This window comes from Myxocyprinus asiaticus, chromosome 38, assembly GCF_019703515.2.
Source record: "Myxocyprinus asiaticus isolate MX2 ecotype Aquarium Trade chromosome 38, UBuf_Myxa_2, whole genome shotgun sequence".
NCBI classification, from domain to species: Eukaryota; Metazoa; Chordata; class Actinopteri; order Cypriniformes; family Catostomidae; genus Myxocyprinus; species Myxocyprinus asiaticus.
Window position 1 is genome coordinate 28,377,077 of NC_059381.1, and position 18,162 is coordinate 28,395,238.

Consider the following 18,162-nt stretch of genomic DNA (forward strand, 5'->3'; position numbering starts at 1 on the left):
ACGTGACCTGACTATGGTTTGTGGAAATGTGTTGGAATCGAGTCCTTGTTTTTCAAGCCTCTGACTAACTGAACTAAGTCTTTTATATCGGAATATAAACATCGACATGTTTATTCGAAGTTTGTTAATAGTTAGACGAGGTGGAGTCTGTCCAGAGAGAGTGTCCAGGTGTGTATAAAAAGAGAGAGTTAATGTGGTGGTGGTTGTAGGATGCCCCGCCGGAAGCGCACAGCGGATCAAGACGGAAGAAGAGCCAAATTCAGTAAAGTGGAGAATTATGAAGAGACTCTGGTCATATCTGACTCTGAACGTGAAGAGGTAAATGTATGTGTCATGTGGGCATTAGACAACCACAGGTTTGAATTTGTCCAAATGAATTAAAGACAGGTTTATAGGTGGTTTGTTTGTTGTAGGGAACTTCTAAGTTTTTGCCTAATTTTCACACTTACTACCAAGGACATAACCACATATTCAGGATTGTGGGGCACCAAATGTAATCATTTAAGAATAAACCATTAAAAAGTATTTACTATGGTAGTTCTGACTCTAAAGTTATTGTTAATCCATACTGCAAATACACAATAAATTAATAAATCAACCTACAAATGGTCACATATAGTTGTTTCTGCATATTGAGCTGGGAAGTTCGAAATGACAATAAACAAGCTTTGATTTCCAACTTTTATTTCTTCAGGAGGAACAATGTGCTGTTAAAACATCCACTCGGGCAGCTCGATGGAGACGAAGGGAAAATGATTCTCAGCTACAAGGTATCACAACTCAAATTGTCCTAATAAACCATTAACTGAAATGGTATGTTCATCTTAAGGCCACAGCTAATTCAGAGGGTTTACTTGTACAATCTATATGTGCATCTTTCCTCTGTTTGTGATTTCAGAGATGACAGAAGATGAGATGCTGGACCTGGCGATGAGGCTGAGTGCTCAGGAAGCAAACAGTGCTGCCCAGAAACAACACCTGGAAGACGACGACATACAAAAAGCCATCGTGGAGAGTCTTAATGTTGCTTAACCATTATCTATGTTAATTTTTGAAAGCATCTGTCTCTTAATTTTCTGCTTTTCGACCCTAACTTTGACCAGTCATAGTGCAGAGTGGTGTCTATCAATCAAAATATTGCATACTTTCTTACAGGACCGCAGTGTTAAATCATCAGTGCGTTGGTATGAAGCCACCAGCTCTTCAGCTCAACAACAGCAGAGCGAAACAAAAGTGAAATCACATTTAAGACGGAAGCTTTCCTACCCAAGCCAAGGTGGAGCACTCCATGGAAAAGAGAGTCCTGCTGCACAGGATGGCGACAATAAGCGGGAAACCACCAGTCCACTGCCAGAAATGCCTGATCTGTCACAGACGACCACCCCACATCATTCGAGTAATTCAGCTCTGCTCTCTGGGCCTCATGCAGCCTCTCAGGTTAGTTGGTTGTGATGGCTGTCATATATTTTTGTAGGACTTGTATGCAATCCAGATAGGTGAGATGCTCTTTCATCATTAAAGCTGCAGTAACCAATTTCTGTGCCACCAAACAGAATTGCAAAAATGATAATTCTTTCCAAATAGGTTTCTCAAACAGACCCCCTTTCTTACATTATTCAGGTAAACATGTAGCCCTGCTATTTTAATTTGATTCATAATTTTTGTCTTTAGTCAGTATTTCAAAGGGGTGGGAGAAAATATTGATTCTCCGATGCGTCACGGTTCTGAATGATTTTGAATTGATTCTCAAAAATTCTGAATCAATTCTGAGTTCATTTTAAACCGCAGCAGCTTAGTGGTGCTTGTGTGCATGCCAGAGACAGAGTGAGATGCCAGAATCAAATGGTCAGGCACGCATATACTAAAGCTAAGCGCACTGCAGTCCCCGACTGAAACTATGATCCCAAAATTCTCTCACAAATTCAAGTACATATAGCAACGGGAGAGTTTATTCATGATTACACATCAACAAACAACATGAAAGACAGGCTCATGCCTGTTATTGCACTGATTTACACAGTAAGGGAAAAATCAGCTGAAAATAATAATGAAACATTGGTTTGGTAGATATGGGTGATGTTATCATTTTCTAATAATTTTTCGTCTCCTGCTTCCCAATAACTTTCTCTCCTCTTGCACTCTATTTCTTTGGCTGTTGCTCATTGCCAGTGTTGTGCCGAAATCTGACTCCCCGCCACATTTTCACTCTGCGCTACCTGATTGTTCCCTATCCCTGAAGCCCACTGTAACCAAAGTAGGGAGTGAAAACACCGGTCTCTTGCTCGTTGGAACAGTGCATGTACGAGACGCTTGATTGATTTCTTTAGCAGCAACCCGCTATTTGTGTCACTTTACTATCAGCTGTGGCTTGGAAAGGAGGAGCTGACATGTAGGGATGCACCGATACCATTTTTTCTCTTCCGATATCGGAAATCTCCCAAGCCGAGGGTTGTTTTTTTGCATAATCAGTTTAGAATATCTTTACATTATTGTGTGGCACTAATTGAGAGTATACTTTAATATGTAAAGAAACACAAACCTCTAACTACACATTATTTCAATATAAATGTAAAGCTTATTAAGAAACACTTTATTGTTAACTAGTATACTGGATCATGTAGCAGCAAAATTAACAGTAATTCCAGTCTTCAAGTCTTCAGTAGAAGAGAAAGTGTTTTCAACTTGCATCTGGACTTTAAAGGATTCAGATCTCTTTTTTTGTTCAATTTAGTTGTAAGACATCAGCTCACTTTTCATTCACACAGTTATTTTTTGGAACCCATTCAACTTAAATATTGTTATAAATTGTAAACAAATACTAATGATGACAATAATAATAATAATAAATTGTTATATTATTATTATTATTATTGTTATTTACTTTTAATTTTAAATAAAACAGTAATATATTTAAATCGTGCACTTTTTAAACCCTCATGCTTTTATTTTGACATTCTAAACTCTCCAGGAAATCCTGTATGTGTCTGTTTGTAGGTAAGTTCACAGTAGTTTAATTCGCTTCTTATTCAAATTCTGGTCAAATGCTCCTCCGGTGCCGTTCTAAATGCATATTATAAGTGAACCGAACTATTGAGCATGTACATCTGAGATCCTGTTCGTGAGTAGCGCTCAAATATTCCGCACCGCTGTGTGCGTGAGTTTGTGTCAACAGAGCAGCACCATTCACTAACACACTGGCGCTGCGCATACTATACATTTACTTATTAAACACAGCCTTTTGTGAGTCACAGAGCTATCGCACCTCTTCAAGTGGCTTTGAGTAAAATGCACGAGTCCTATGAACTTCTTTGATGGTGTTTTTATGGTTCTTTTATGTAATTTTTGGAGCTTGACAGTAACGAACATGACTAACACACAGTATTGGATTTGGATCGGGCTCGTCGGACCGATACCTGATCTGTCTAAAAGCTTCAGTATCGGAGCCGATATCGATCCAGGTATCGGATCGGTGCATCCCTACTGACATCTGCACTTGCACAGAAGCAGATATCTCATATAGACATCTTGGACCAGCAACCGATTGTTGTGGTTATAGTTCAAGGCTAGTGATCGATTCATTCTAAATGAATAATTAAATACAATTTAATACTGAGTGTGTATTTAAAAAAATAATAATAATAAATTTTAATCGAGATTCGATTTGTAATTTACAGGGTTCCCGCAGATCCTTAAAGTCTTAAAATGTCTTAAATTCAGTTTTCCAAAATTTAAGGTCATAAAAGGAATTAAATATATAAATGATACAACAAAAGTCTTAATTTTTATTTAAAGAGGTCTTAAATTTGGGGGAGGAAAGACGGGAATCGTGATATGACTTAATGTGATTATCAAAATTCAAAAGAATACAATCTAATTAAATAAATGTATGAGCTGTGTCCTTCAGAGTGAAAATGCCCACTGTATTTTCTCCAAGCACGTGGGTGCTTGTGAGTGTTTTCAGCTGTTACAGAGCAGTTCACAATCATTAGGACATATTGGAAATTTATGACAAGCGATTACTAATGATCAACTGTTGATAACGATATGGTGTTGCTGTTGAAGGTTTACTTTTAATTGTTTATATTGTAATACATTGTAGATTATTGTAGGAGTGCACATTTTATAACCTTATTTGTTTGAATGAGCAGCTGCAAGCAGTGAAGTGCACACAATTCAAAATAAGAGTCCCCGGTGTATTTCAAAGTTAAAGTACCTTTAAAAGTGCATCTGGAATTTAATTACATTTGGACTCTTGTAGCCTCTGTCTGGCCCTCCCCTTCACAGGAAGGAAAGACTAAGAACATTTAATACAGGATACCAATTTTAAAAAAAACTACTGGCAGTCTTTCAACACATTACCGAATCAGCACAGTCCAATATTGGTCTACTTCTAATTTGTGTGTGTTTATATAATGGTACATAAACCAATTTTAACGTGATATATATGTGGAAAACATCATTAATTTAGCCTACCCTGTTTTATTGATAAGCAGTGTTAAGGCCACGTTGAATGTGTTCTGCTTGTTTAAGTAAGAGTCTGTGATACATGATTTATATTGAGATTGTTTTGGTTTGTTTTGGGATATGGATACGGGATTAATTTTATTTGTTCAGGTCTTTAAAAAGATCTTAATGTCTTAAATTTGATTTTAAAAACTCTGCAGCAACCCTGATTTAATCGTTACCCTTTGAATCGTAATTGAATCGTGATGCCATGTTGTTCATAACAGTTTCATTTGAGGGCACTATTTTGCTGCTGTTGTTTTTGACAGCCTCATCCGCTCTGTTTCCGTCTCAATAAAGCTTATTTGGTATCTTTTGAGTGCTGGGTTTTCAAAGGGGGGGCATAGCTAATCCAATGGCTCAGTTTGTGGAAATTCTAGAAAGGCTAATGTCGATTACAGCACCTTTTATCACTATACAGTTTAGGGCCATCTGAAATGTACTTGCTGATTAAAAAATGGCTCCAGATTACATTATCTTTCCTTAAATTGTCTGTCTTTTCTGTTCTACATCTCTTTAATTTTAACATAGCATGTCCATGAGTCCTCCCAGGATAAGACCTCAGATAGTCAGCCACTCATCAGAGACTCTGTGGAGGATGATCTCTCTCAGTCTGTCTCGCAGTCCCTGTGTTCCCCTGTCTTCCCCCAGCAGGGCAGCTTTATTCGCCTGCCTTTAGTATGTGTGGAGAAACTGAGTCAGGACCACATCAAGGCCAGCACAGACTCAATAAACCACCTTAACACACAGGGCAGTGCTGTCGGCTCCACTTGTCCTGACAGATCTCAGTCCACACATCAGGGCTCACCCATTCCCAAAAGCCCTGTCTTCACTCAGAATGACTTCAGAAGAAAAACTGATTTGCTAGAGGTCAAAGATGGCCATATCACATCAGAAGAGAATGAAGGCAATACTCAAATACCTGATGAAGATTCACCAGCATCTCTAAACCATAAAGGTTTGTCTGCCAGGAGCACCGATTCAGATAAATGCCTTTCACCTTCCAGAGGATCCCAGCCATCAAACCCAAGATGTGTGTCAATAAATTACAATGCAGATGTCACTGTAAGAAGTGTAAGTAGGACATGGCACAGCCACCATATTTCATTCATGAAAGACTGGCTTTACCATATCAGGTTTTGGAGACTGTGAAAACAAACATTATACCTATCGTACACTGGAAATCCACCCTCCTGCAGAGTTTATTTCTAACCCTACTAACACATCTGCTGGAAATTTTCTAGTAAATCCCAAGTTTAGAGATAAGCTGGTTCAGGTGTGTTTGATTAGAGATGGAACTAAACTGTAGGAAGTTGGATCTTCTGGAACAGGATTGATTACTGTCAACGTCTTACTCTTTTTTTTTTGTTTGGTCATTTTTACAGAAAACTCACGACTTGAAGCAAGTGAAGGACCAGATTACTCTAGATGAGAACGTAAAAGCTGACTCTGGTATGTGTCCTGTTCTCTTCCCCTAAACTGTGGTGTGTTTAAGTGTTTACAATCTATGAGCCTTGAGACTAAGGTGCTTTGTGTGACACTGATGTATACTTCATTATACTTCAGGTTGCATGTGTGGTTGACCCACTGACGCTGCAAGACTGAGCAGTGCTTTGCAGTATGTGGCACCACACAGAGTAGGTTTGGTTTCTGCCGACAGGGCCTGTCAAGTTATTGGGTTCTCTGTGCGATGGTTCCATACAAGTATTTATAGTTTCATCCATTAGATGACAGACATTTTGCATATTTTGGGTAGGTCTTGGATTTGCAGCAAGGTAAAAGCATGTAGTGCTACAGATCTTTTACACAGGGAATGAAATATATAGATTTAAAGATTAGAAATAAATGCTTATGCTTGTAACAATTCATTTTTACAATTTGCTATAATAAATTGTGACAATTTTTAGAAAATATTAATATTTCACAGTGCTTGCAAAGCTGCACTCTATTGAAATTCCTTTTATTGTTTAATAGTGCTGTTGTCTGCAAGTAATTCAGCTTGTAACATTTATACTCCCTTCAAACTTTTTGTAGATAATATTAGCCTAATGTGTGCTATACATTTTTAGTAAACTTTATACTTAAAATTAAGAATACAAAAAAGTTCTTATTGACTTCACCATTCAAAATGTAACCTACAATGTTGTGGTATTTGCATAGTTTTTTTTTTTTTTTTTGGCATCTATTGTCATACTTAATTGTAATTGGTCTTTACTTTTGTGCATCTATTTAACCATCCATAGTCTCATGCGTTGTTGATTGCACAGCTGACAGAAATTAAGTAGTGTGCTGAGTGCCATGGCAACTACAGCACTTAAATTAGAGACTATTTTGCAGAGATGGGCCACTTCTATTAAAATGAATGGGAGAAATTGGAACGGTCAACGGATGTAGAAAGGAAGTCCCGCCTTACAGTTTAAAGAGCCAATCACTTTTTAGATACATACATCGCCTGTCAGTCAACTTGAGAATGCACATGCGCATTAGCTATTCAAGCCGGGAAAAATGCGTTTTTAAGTGTAATCTGAGGTAAAGAAGCACAATTTATGATGCCAGTGTTGTCAGATTCTTCTGCTGATTTGAAATAGGTTCTTTGATTGTAATCTTGACAAACCGAACTGTTTTGGAGATTTCGGTCCCCATTCAAGTAGATAGGAGCTGCACAGTCATGACTGGAAATAGCCTCCCGAGAGCATTCCAAAGATGGCCGACAGTGCTAACTTTGCTTAAATCCTAAACTTACCTAAAACTTTAGTACTTTAATTACTTTTAAATATTTCTAAAACATTAATAGTTTTTGCTGCCTTGTAAGCACTGGAGTTACCTTCAGAAAAATGCAAATCTAGTTATTAAATATTGAATTAATGTTTAGCTATATTGATAAGTCACAGTCTCTTATTTTTAAAAGAACACTTTGGTTAACTCTAACCTTAAGCCTGTTTTAAACTGCAGAAAGAGCTTCAAACACTCAGTCTTGGCATGGGTTTGCTAGTCACATGGTCTTACATTTAACAGATGATGATGATGAAGATGATGGTAGCGAAGAGGTAGGTGGGTAATACAGTTTTAATAGTTTTATTTGAAACAGCGTGTTAAAGGATTAGTTCATCCAAAAAAAAATTCTGTCGTGTACTTGGAAAGACATGATGTTGAGTAAATGATGACAGAATTTTTAATGCAAATTCTGTCATCATTTACTTGCTGATCTTTTAACTTGTGCGGAACACAAAATGAGATGTTTTAATGAAGACCCCCTGCCGTCTTCGCAATACGGTGGCAGTGGATAGTGATTTATGTTAATGTTTTTATGTTAGTGATTTACGTTAATTTTTTAAAAAGGACCCAAAAGTTACATAAAAGTAATACATGTGACTATGTCATCATATTCCAAGTTTTCTGAAGACCTATGAGAAAAAAAATTATCATAGGCCTTCAGAAAAAGGTTTTCAGTGAAAATGTTGATGTTTGTTGCACGTTCATGAGGGACATGAGAGAAGCTTGTTTACAGTGGACTGTGTGTTCACACAAAAACTTGAGTTTTTTTTAGTGCTAAGAAAGTCATGTGGGTTTGGAACAACATGAAGGTAAGTAAATGATGACAATTTTCCTTTTTGGGTGAACAATTTCATTGAAACAGAAAGATTAATCAGTGAAGCTGGTTTATTGTCAGTTTTACCTCTTACCATTTCAAGGTTCACTCCCCGAGCCCGGTCTTCCACCAGGAGACAGTTTCACTGCCAGCCCAGAACAAGCTTTCCCCAACCCAACCCTGCATCTCTCAAGCTGCTGTCACCCTCAGTCCTTCCACGAAAGACTCACAGATGTCCCAGCCTGCCCTGGAGGAGGACTCAAAAACATCTAGAGGCCCAGCATCCAAACCCTCTGATTGCAAAAGTCCACATACTGCAGTGGTGAAGGGAGATTGTACTGTGTCATACTACTGGGGAGTTCCTTTCTGCCCCCAGGGTCAAAACCCAGACGACTACACACGTGTGATCATGTGTCAGCTGGAGGTGTATGAGAAGACACTGAAGGAGGCCCAGCGAGAGCTGCTGCGTAAAGCAGAGTGGAGTCCGCCAGTGAGTGAAAGCTGCCAATCAACCTGAGAACCCTTGAGTCACACATGACATCACCTCACATGCATTCATTCAGACAAAACTTCTTATTCAAAAGTGAATAACCTTAACAACCTGTGTTGTGATATTTAGGGGTGTAGGAATGATGAATGACGGGAACAATGCGCTTGCAGTGCATTGTCCAAGCATTAACCTTTGTGTACTTGTGTAAAGTATATTTCTGGACTTAAAGTTGTCGTTCTATGCAAATAATATGATTAATTTGATTTTGGAACTTACACAAAAGGGAGCTAAATCTTCTGTCGATACTCTCAAAAACACCCAATATCAACTGATTAAACAACTGACATATTTACAAACCAACTGTCATTGTACTACATAAGTTAAACAGCATATTTAAAAACAAATTGTTATTATAGCCAAATGATACATTTGTTTCAGGTGTTACCTGGTTCATCAGAGAGGCCGTTTGGCACAAGGAGATGGAAGCACCACAGAGATCTGCAGATGTCAGAGGATGAGGAGGAGAAGGAAGAAGAGGGGGAGAAGGAAAACAACAGAATAGAAGTAGAGGGAGAGGAGGAGGAAAACAGGGAGGAGTCTGTGGTGGGATCAGAGGAGGCTGCTAAGTGTGGACAGGGTGAAACTTATGTGGTGCTGCCTTCTCCTGAGACTGAAGATGAAGAAGTGGTGGGTGTCCAGTTCATAATATAACATTTAAAAAAAAAAAAATCTGTATACTCCTGCTTTTTTTTAAGTGGGTATGTGGAGGACTCTGGAAAATGTATTAGATCTAGGGATGTGATTTATATTGGTGGCCAAATTGTTATCAGCAATAGTGGAGATCTTTTCAGTTATCTACATTGGTCAATAATGGAAGCCAATAATATGAGGGCTTATTATTATTATTATTATTATTATTATTATTATTATTATTCAGACAGTGGGCTGTAAACTTTTTTTTTTTCTGTACCAAGTTTCAAAAGAAATAAACAGTTATCCATCTTTCAAACTGTACAATATAATTTCTGACACCTGAATTCGATTGTAGCAGGGATTTTGTGTATTTTAGAGTTTTTTTTATTTTTATGGATAGAATACCATAGATATATAAACAGGTCACTGTGTCATTATCAGTCATAACATAAAAATAATTATTTTCTGTTTGGTATCAACCAGGATTTTTGTTTTGTTGTATTCCTCCTTGGATCCATGGTTTCTCAGTTGTGGTTATGTTGTTTTTTTTTTTTTTTTTTTTGGGGGGGGTAATACATCATCAACCACAAGGTGACACTCTTTAACTCCTATTGTTGACTGAAAAGACAATGTTTTTTAAGAGTGTTGCTGTGTCTGATGCTGATAAATTGTTTGCTTTCTCAGCAGCATAAATCATCTTTCTTTAGCCAAGTGGAGCCCACGCCTGGATCTAAACATTTCAGGTAAAAGTTTGCTAAACTCTGAAATGTGTTGTTACAGTAGTAAGAAAACAATTCCTGCCATGTTGAGTTGAAGGTGTGTTCATCTGAAACAGTGATCTGACTGGTAGTAGTGTTTATAGTTTCCCTCCATATATTAAGTCAGTGACACGTTTATTGTCAGAAAACACATAGAGCATCAGTTTAAAGTTTTTTTTAATCTATTATTAATGCAAGAGATTAGCTTCAAATATATTTAAGTATATAACAATACACAGTAATGTGCAAAAGTCTTTGGCATGTTAGATGTTTCACAAAAATATTTGTCTTAAGATGGTGATTTGATATGTTCTGCTTTAGTGTGTCAATAGGAAATATCAATTTTAGATTTCTAAACATTCCTTTTGCAAATAGAATAGAAGTAGAATAAGGAGTCCTGCAACAGATGGTCTGGCCCCCACAGAGCTCGGATCTCAAAATCGTTAAGTCAGTCTGGGATTAAGTGAAGAGTCCGAAGCAATTGAGCCTAAATACATAGAACTGTGGCAAGTTCTCAAAGAAGCTTGGAACATCCTATCTGCCAACAACCTTGAAAAACTGTGCAAGTGTACCTGGGAGAATTGGTGCTGTTTTAAAGGCATAGGGTGGTCACACCAAATATTTATTTGTTGTTTTTTTTATGTTTACTGCACTTTGTATGAAGTTACTTGATAAAAATTATTAATGGTATTATTATACAACATGCCGAGAACTTTTGCACAGTACTGTATATTTTGTCCTTTTCACATTTTTTGACAAGTCCCTCTTTCAGATGAAAGAGTTGTCAGTTTACAGAGTCTTCAGATTAGTTTTTTAAAGGAATAGTTCACCCAAAAATGAAAGTTCTGTTATTATTTACTCACCTTCATTACTTTCCCCCACTTTTGAATACACAAGTGCGAATGAGATTTGAGGGCCCAGAGTCATTATTACAGCAAGGGTAGTTTCAGGATCTAGACCTTTCCAGAATACACTGATAATTAATGTATCACATCCAATGCTGTCCTATTAATTGACAGGAAAGATACATCAGATGATGCTCAAAAACAGCATCCAGATGAGCAAGAGGAAGAGGATGCCAAGAATCATGAGGGTTATGAAGAAGAAGCGACAGTTTGTCCAGGTACATGGTTGATCATGCAGGTTGAATTTTCTTTATTACACATTTTCCTGTGGTATGAATTTACTTCAGTTGAACTTATTTAATGCAGAAACTCAGATGACTGAAAGCAGCACACCAGAGCTAATGGTGACAAGTCCTGACAGTCCCACACAGGTAACATACTATAGCTCTGTTCCAAATCCTAGTGAGCCACGTTGCCGTCAACTGTCTACATATGCAGCTACCTTCTTAATAGAAATCTCACTAGGGTTTGGAAAAGAGCTTCTATGGCTTTAAATTAAATGCCATTTACATGTTACCTTATAACTGAGCTTCCCTCACTGTCTCTTCACTCATTGACAGCCTCAGTCTCGTGCTGACAGCGAGTTGATGGTGGGGGATGGAGGAGCTCCTGCAGCAGAGGAGGTGGTGATGGAGCAGGACAGTGTGCCAGCAGAGGCCACACCTCCTGACAGTCAGAGGATGGAGTGTCCCATGTGCTCAAAACTCTTCCCTCTTAGCAGGATTGAGGTGCATGCAGCCTACTGTGATGGTGAAGCAGAGGACCAAGACCAACAAGAAGAACAGTCACAAGGTCTATGTTCCCATTTACTAGTCCCCTGAACGACTGAACCTTGATGCACATTCACATTTATTTTATTAATTTAGCAAACACTTTCATCCAAAGCGACTTACAAATGAGGAATACAGCAAAATAGATTTTTCTTAAGGAGGCAATAATTAGACCTGCTGCAATACAAAGTTTCAAATTGCTTAGAGATGTACAAGTAGGGAGGAAGGTGAAAGACAGTGGTGAAATAATGGAGTGAGAATTATATAATTTGATTATTTATGAAGAAAGAAGACATTGCGTTAGTAGGATTGGGTCAAGTGCTCACGAAAGAGATAAGAGATCTTTAGATGTTTCCTGAAAGTAGTTAGAGAATCAGCTGCTCGGGTGGAGTTTGGAATGTCGTTCCACCAGTGAGAAATAGTGAAAGGCTTAGAAAGCAATTTTTTGTGCCTCTGTGAGATGGCACCACGAGGCGCCGTTTACCTGCCGATCACAAGCTTCTGGAGGGCGCATAGACTTGAAGTAGTGAGTGTAGATAGGGGGGTGCAGAACTTGTGGCTGTTCTGTGAGCATCAGTGCCTTGCACGTGACATGAGCAACCAATGGGGCAGCCAGTGCAGTTTAGTGGAGAGGTGTAACGTGTTCTCTTGGGCTTGTTGAAAACCAAACATGCCGCAGCATTATGACAGAGGTTTGAATGTACATGCAGGAAGTCCTGCCAGAAGAGCGTTGCAGTAGTCCAGTCTAGATATGACAAGAAGTTGTGGAGCATGCTCAGATAGGAAAGGTCTGTGCCCGGTTGCATAAAACATCTTAAGTTTTTCCCTCAAGTATAACATTTAGAGCATGATTTCCCCTTTCCTAAGGGATTGACTTGAGGGTGTTTCATATAATTCCTTAAACTCTTCAGGTAAGGGAAACTGTTAAGGGATTTACTACAGTGAGCCAGGTTTTACCGTAATAAAACTGTAATGTTACCATGCACACAACATGTCTCTACCAACTTTCAGAAGATCGCTATGTTTTTGTCATTTTAATTACTATTAAAGTTTCTCTGTATCATTATTTTCATGTAAATTATTGTCTGACATCTTCTGAAGCAGCGCATAAACTGCATTGTCTCATGGCACCTGCTTCTTTTCTCATCAATTTTCAGGATGCACCAATCACACACATTTGAGATTACTGCATAAATATTTTAAAACTTATTTTCTTCAGATAACACGGGCGGATTTCCATTTGTTTCTGTGGAACAATCCTCAAAATTAATAGATTCAAACACGTTCTTATGGAAAAAAAATTCCTGTGTAAGTTAAAAAAAAAACGTCCTGAGTTTTGCATGCGGAACAATTAATGGAGAATTCTGCTTTTACGGTCGTTAAGTGCCCTCTTGAGGAAGACACCTTTGAATTTGAATGACTGTGCCAGGTAAGAAGTTGGATTAGAGGTGCAAGATGTTAAGATGCTTGTATAACTGTGTAGAGAACTGGTTACCATCCTAAATTAAGAATATTAGTGGTGGTCAGTAGGGCTGTAGGATATATATATATATATATAAATAAATATTTGCGATATATCACAAATAATCTTGCGATTATGAAATGGCTACGTTTAAATTTATGGATTTTAATGCATCCATTCATACAGTTTATATCGTAGGATCATCAAGCTGGAATGAGAGAGAGAGTTGTGTGTCATTGGCATAGCAATGATAGGAAAAGCCATGTGCCTGAATGACAGATCCCAGTGATGTCATGTATATGGAGAAGAGGAGAGGCCCAAGCACTGAACCCTGAGGTACCCCATTAGCTAATCTATGTAACTGGACACTGCTCCTCTCCAAGACACTCTGAAGGACCTACCTGTGAGGTAAAACTCAAACCAGCTTGAGTGCAATTCCTGTGATGCCCATTTTCGAGATGGTGGAAAGGAGAATCTGGTGGTTAACAGTATCGAAAGCAGCAGACAGATTTGGACGCTGCTCTCGCCAGCTGCAGAGCTTGGTGACGGACAGTAAGGCAGTCTCGGTTGAGTGTCCATTTTTGAAGCCAGACTGGTTGCTGTCTAGCAGGTTGTTCTGGGAAAGAAAAGCATATACCTGGTCCTGACTCGTTCAAGTGTTTTTGCTATGAAGGGGGGAAATTGTCTGTAATTTTCTAAGAGTGCAGGGTTTAGTTTGGGTTTCTTAAGCAATGAGGTACTCGAGCCTGCTTAAATGCAGTGGGAAGGTACTAGTGAGGAGAGAATTGTTAATTATGTGTGTGAGTGCAGGTACAGTTGAAGTCAGAAGTTTACATACACCTTAGCCAAATGTATTAAACTCAGTTTTTCACAATTTCTGACATTTAATCGTAGAAAACATTCCCTGTCTTAGGTCAGTTAGGATCACTACTTTATTTTAAGAATGTGAAATATCAGAATAATAGTAGAGAGAATTATTTATTTCAGCTTTTATTTCTTGCTTCACATTCCCAGTGGGTCAGAAGTTTACATACACTTTGTTAGTATTTGGTAGCATTGCCTTTAAATAGTTTAATTTGGGCCAAATGTTTTGGGTAGCCTTCCACAAGCTTCTCACAATAGGTTACTGGAATTTTGGCCCATTCCTCCAAACAGAACTAATGTAACTGTGTCAGGTTTGTAGGCCTCCTTGCTCGCACACACTTTTTCAGTTCTACCCACAAATTTCCTATCGGATTGAGATCAGGGCTTTGTGATGGCCACTCCAATACCTTGACTTTGTTGTCCTTAAACCATTTTGCCACAACTTTGAAGGTATGCTTGGCGTCATTGTCCATTTGGAAGACCCATTTGCGACCGAGCTTTAACTTCCTGGCTAAATGTCTTGAGATTTTGCTTCAATATATCCACATCATTTTCCTTCCTTGTGATGCCATCTATTTTGTGAAGTGCACCAGTCCCTCCTGCAGCAAAGCACCCCCACAGCATGATGCTGCTACCCCCATGCTTCACGTTGGGATGGTTTTCTTCGGCTTGCAAGCCTTACCCTTTCTCCTCCAAACATAACAATGGACGTTATGGCCAAAAAGTTCAATTTTTGTTTCATTAGACCAGAGGACATTTCTCCGAAAAGTAAGATCTTTGTCCCCATGTGCACTTGCAAACTGTAGTGTGGCTTTTTTATGGTGGTTTTGGAGCAGTGGCTTCTTTCTGGCTGAGCAGCCTTTCAGGTTGTCAATGTAGGACTCGTTTTACTGTGTATATAGATACTTGTCTACCTGTTTCCTCCAGCATCTTCACAAGGTCCTTTGCTGTTGTTCTGGGATTGATTTGCAATTTTCGCACCAAGCTACATTCATCTCTAGGAGACAGAATGTGTCTCCTTCCTGAGCAGTATGATGGCTGTGCGGTCCCATGGTGTTTAAACCTGCATACTATGGTTTGTACAGATGAACGTGGTACCTTCAGGCATTTGGAAATTGCTCCCAAGGATGAACCAGACTTGTGGAGGTCCACAGTTTTTTTCTGAGGTCTTGGGTGGTTTCTTTTGATTTTTCCCATGATGTCAAGCATAGAGGCACTGAGTTTGAAGGTAGGCATTAAAATACATCCACAAGTACACCTCCAATTCAGTACACCTCCTATCAGAAGCTAATTGTCTAAAGGCTTGACATAATATTCTGGAATTTTCCAAGCTGTTTAAAGGCACAGTTAACTTAGTTTATGTAAACTTTTGACCCACTAGAATTGTGATATAGTCAGTTAAAAGTTAAACAATCTGTCTGTAAATAATTGTTGGAAAAATTACTTATGTCATGCACAAAGTAGATGTCCTAAACGACTTGCCAAAACTATAGTTTGCTAATATTAAATCTGTGGATTGGATAAAATATGAGTTTTATAGACTTCAACCTAAGTGTATGTAAACTTCTGATTTCATCTGTAGATTAGAAGGAGATGTAGGGTGGCTGGAGAGAAGATTAGAGACCTCATCCTCAGAGAGGGGAGAAAAAGAGGGGAAGAGTGGGTTGTGTGTTGTGATGGGTGTCTGAGGGTTTGTGGTGTGGAGAGTTGACTGCTGTTGTTTGTTTTGTCTGCGAAAAAAAGTTGGATGTGGGAGGGGGGAGGTGAAGGGCAGAGGAGAGTTGTGAAAGTTTTAAAGAGCATGCAAGTGTCGGAAGTGCTGTTGTTTTTTGTTTTTTTTTAATAGTATGATGTTTTAGCGGTGGAGATGTTATCAGAGAAGGAAGAGAGCAATGATGACTGATACATACTCTGGTCAGCTGGGTCTTTAGATTTGCGCCAATTAAGCTTTCGAGCACCTCGTGTCTGATGTCTCCTCAGGACGGCCACTGAGAATCACATGAGCAAATGTCAGCACGCAGCTCTCTTGTCTCGAGTCAAACGCCCTCAAACCATTTATACAGCCGCAAGTCATTGCGTGGCGACTATTGAAATAAAGTGCTTTCATTGCAGGGAAACTTAAGCCAGATGGGATTAGTTTCCTGGACAAATGTCTGTAAAGTAATTACTACTGGGGACGTCTGTTTACCGTCGATTCTCACGGGATGTGGAATAGATTTTGTGCTATATACTATATACTTCATTTTAAAACCCACATTGTGAGACCTATTGGAGCTTAATTTGTGTCACAGGTCTAAATATATTTATGAAATGCATTATTTTACATTTCCTCTCTCTTCTTATTTTAGTTGTTTCCTTAAGGAAGCGGACCAGAAAAGATGTGACACAGGAGACTCGACACAGATCTGGGAAGTAGGTAGAGCAGTTTATCCTTCAGACACATCAGTGATCTATCATTCACAATTTTGAGAATATATGACAGTATTAGTGCCACAATACGAAGATTTTACTTTAAGCATTTGGATGGTCTTTTCTTAGCAGATCAGCAAAGATGGAGAAGTGCTTTCTGTGTCAGGGGTTCTTTCCACCTCAGGAGTACCCGGAACATGTCGATTTGTGCTTAAAAAAGAGAGACTCAAAAACCAATCAGGTGTCTTTTATATACAAACACAAGTACACTGTTACTTAATTTACAACACAAGTACTCAATTTAAAATAGTTAAATTGTCGTCTTTGTGTCATTATGTGTCTAGTGTTATATTGTGAAACATCTTTATCTTTGAACTCTTGCAGGGAAACGGCCTGCTTTCTGCTCTCGACCAGACAGAACGGAGACATATTGGTGTGTAATTCTTTTCATCCTTTCATTGTGTGAGCTAATAAAGCTTTTCTATTGAGGATTGTATTATATTTAAAGCACTTGTAAATTCACTTTCAGGCAGTGATGATGCTGGACCATCTGATATTTCTATAAAGAGCAACTGGTACAGTTCTAAGATTGTTCTCTAAAAAGTGTTGCTTACATGACCTGAGCCTTAGAAAATGTGTTATGACCTTAGATATATTTACAAAGAATGGCCCAGTGAGTTAGTTGGGTGAACTACTGTATATAAGTAGGTGATAATATAACTGTAATAAATATATAAGGTGGCCAGATACTTTATCCATGATTAATACAGTATATTATTGGTATTTGTTCTGTACATGTGCATATGCAAATGATTCCACAACCCAAATTCATACAAACATATCATAAATAACTTGATAAAAACAGAAGAAATTTTAGGATAGAGTCTGTGTAATATCAACCTTTAAATGCTCCCCAGTGGCCTTTCAGATCCTGCAGTGATGGGTGCATCTGGAGGAAGTGTAGAATGCTCTGCGATGACTTCCGCTCCCAGTAATGCCTTCACTCCCCTAGCAGAGGACACCGACTGCCTTATTGACTCCTCTAAGAACAGCCAAAGACTTGCAAGAAAGAGAAAATTCAAAAGATAGTGCCAGCATGCTTTTAGGAACACTCATGTCTGTCCTTTTTCAAAGCCTCTCCATTTGTTTGAATTTTTATAATTGATGTGTACAATGCATAAATTAATCTATTTAAAGTCTTTGTTGTCTTACTGATGTTTATTAAATGAAATTGCCCTTTTTGATGGGCTAATGACATGTATTAAATGTGTCTCTTGATTGTTTATTACCAAGATAAAAATGAAATAAAATGTTTCTCATTCTGCTTTCAGATTCATGAAAGCATGAAAAAAAGAAAAATAATTTAAGGTGATAAAGATAAAAAAAAAAATAAATAAAAAAAAATTTGTTGATAAAAGTCTGCATATTTACTAATCACAACAAGCATCTCTTTCCAAACTGTTGGCTCTGTTTTCTGGGGATATTGATATTTCCTTTTCTCTAAACATCCTGATCTAGTCTAGTCCTGTTTACACCTTAAGGAATATTCCACGTTCAAGCCATGTTAAGATCAATTGCTAGCAGTTGTGACATAATATTGAATACCACAAAAAAGTCATTTCGACATTACACATTTTCCAAAAATCGAGGCACTTATAATGGAAGTAAATGGGGCAATGTTTTTGGAAAGTTTAAAGAAAGAAATGTGAAGCTTATAAT

At 38.3% G+C, this 18,162-nt stretch overlaps 1 protein-coding gene and 1 non-coding gene across 5 annotated transcripts; both read left to right on the forward strand.

Moving 5' to 3' along the window:
- Nucleotides 1–3: 3 nt before the first annotated feature.
- Nucleotides 4–17,822, forward strand: LOC127429006 (BRCA1-A complex subunit RAP80-like). 4 transcript variants are annotated; one of them, XM_051677726.1, is made up of 18 exons: nt 4–324; nt 695–770; nt 899–1,023; nt 1,156–1,437; nt 5,035–5,577; nt 5,889–5,955; nt 7,456–7,550; nt 8,196–8,582; nt 9,021–9,269; nt 9,960–10,018; nt 11,053–11,156; nt 11,245–11,309; nt 11,499–11,730; nt 16,383–16,446; nt 16,576–16,684; nt 16,828–16,876; nt 16,973–17,018; nt 17,361–17,822. In XM_051677726.1, exons 1-18 carry the CDS (start codon nt 211–213, stop codon nt 17,530–17,532), a joined length of 2,838 nt encoding a protein of 945 aa, XP_051533686.1. In that variant the 5' UTR covers nt 4–210; the 3' UTR covers nt 17,533–17,822. The 4 variants fall into 4 exon arrangements, with proteins under 4 accessions (XP_051533686.1, XP_051533688.1, XP_051533685.1 ...); XM_051677728.1 differs by having other exon boundaries at nt 9,963–10,018; nt 16,573–16,684; XM_051677725.1 differs by having other exon boundaries at nt 16,573–16,684; nt 17,361–17,821.
- On the forward strand, nt 6,079–6,208 carry LOC127429431 (small Cajal body-specific RNA 14). The gene has a single exon (XR_007895292.1). It is a non-coding gene; the product is annotated as a small Cajal body-specific RNA 14 (non-coding RNA).
- Nucleotides 17,823–18,162: the final 340 nt, after the last annotated feature.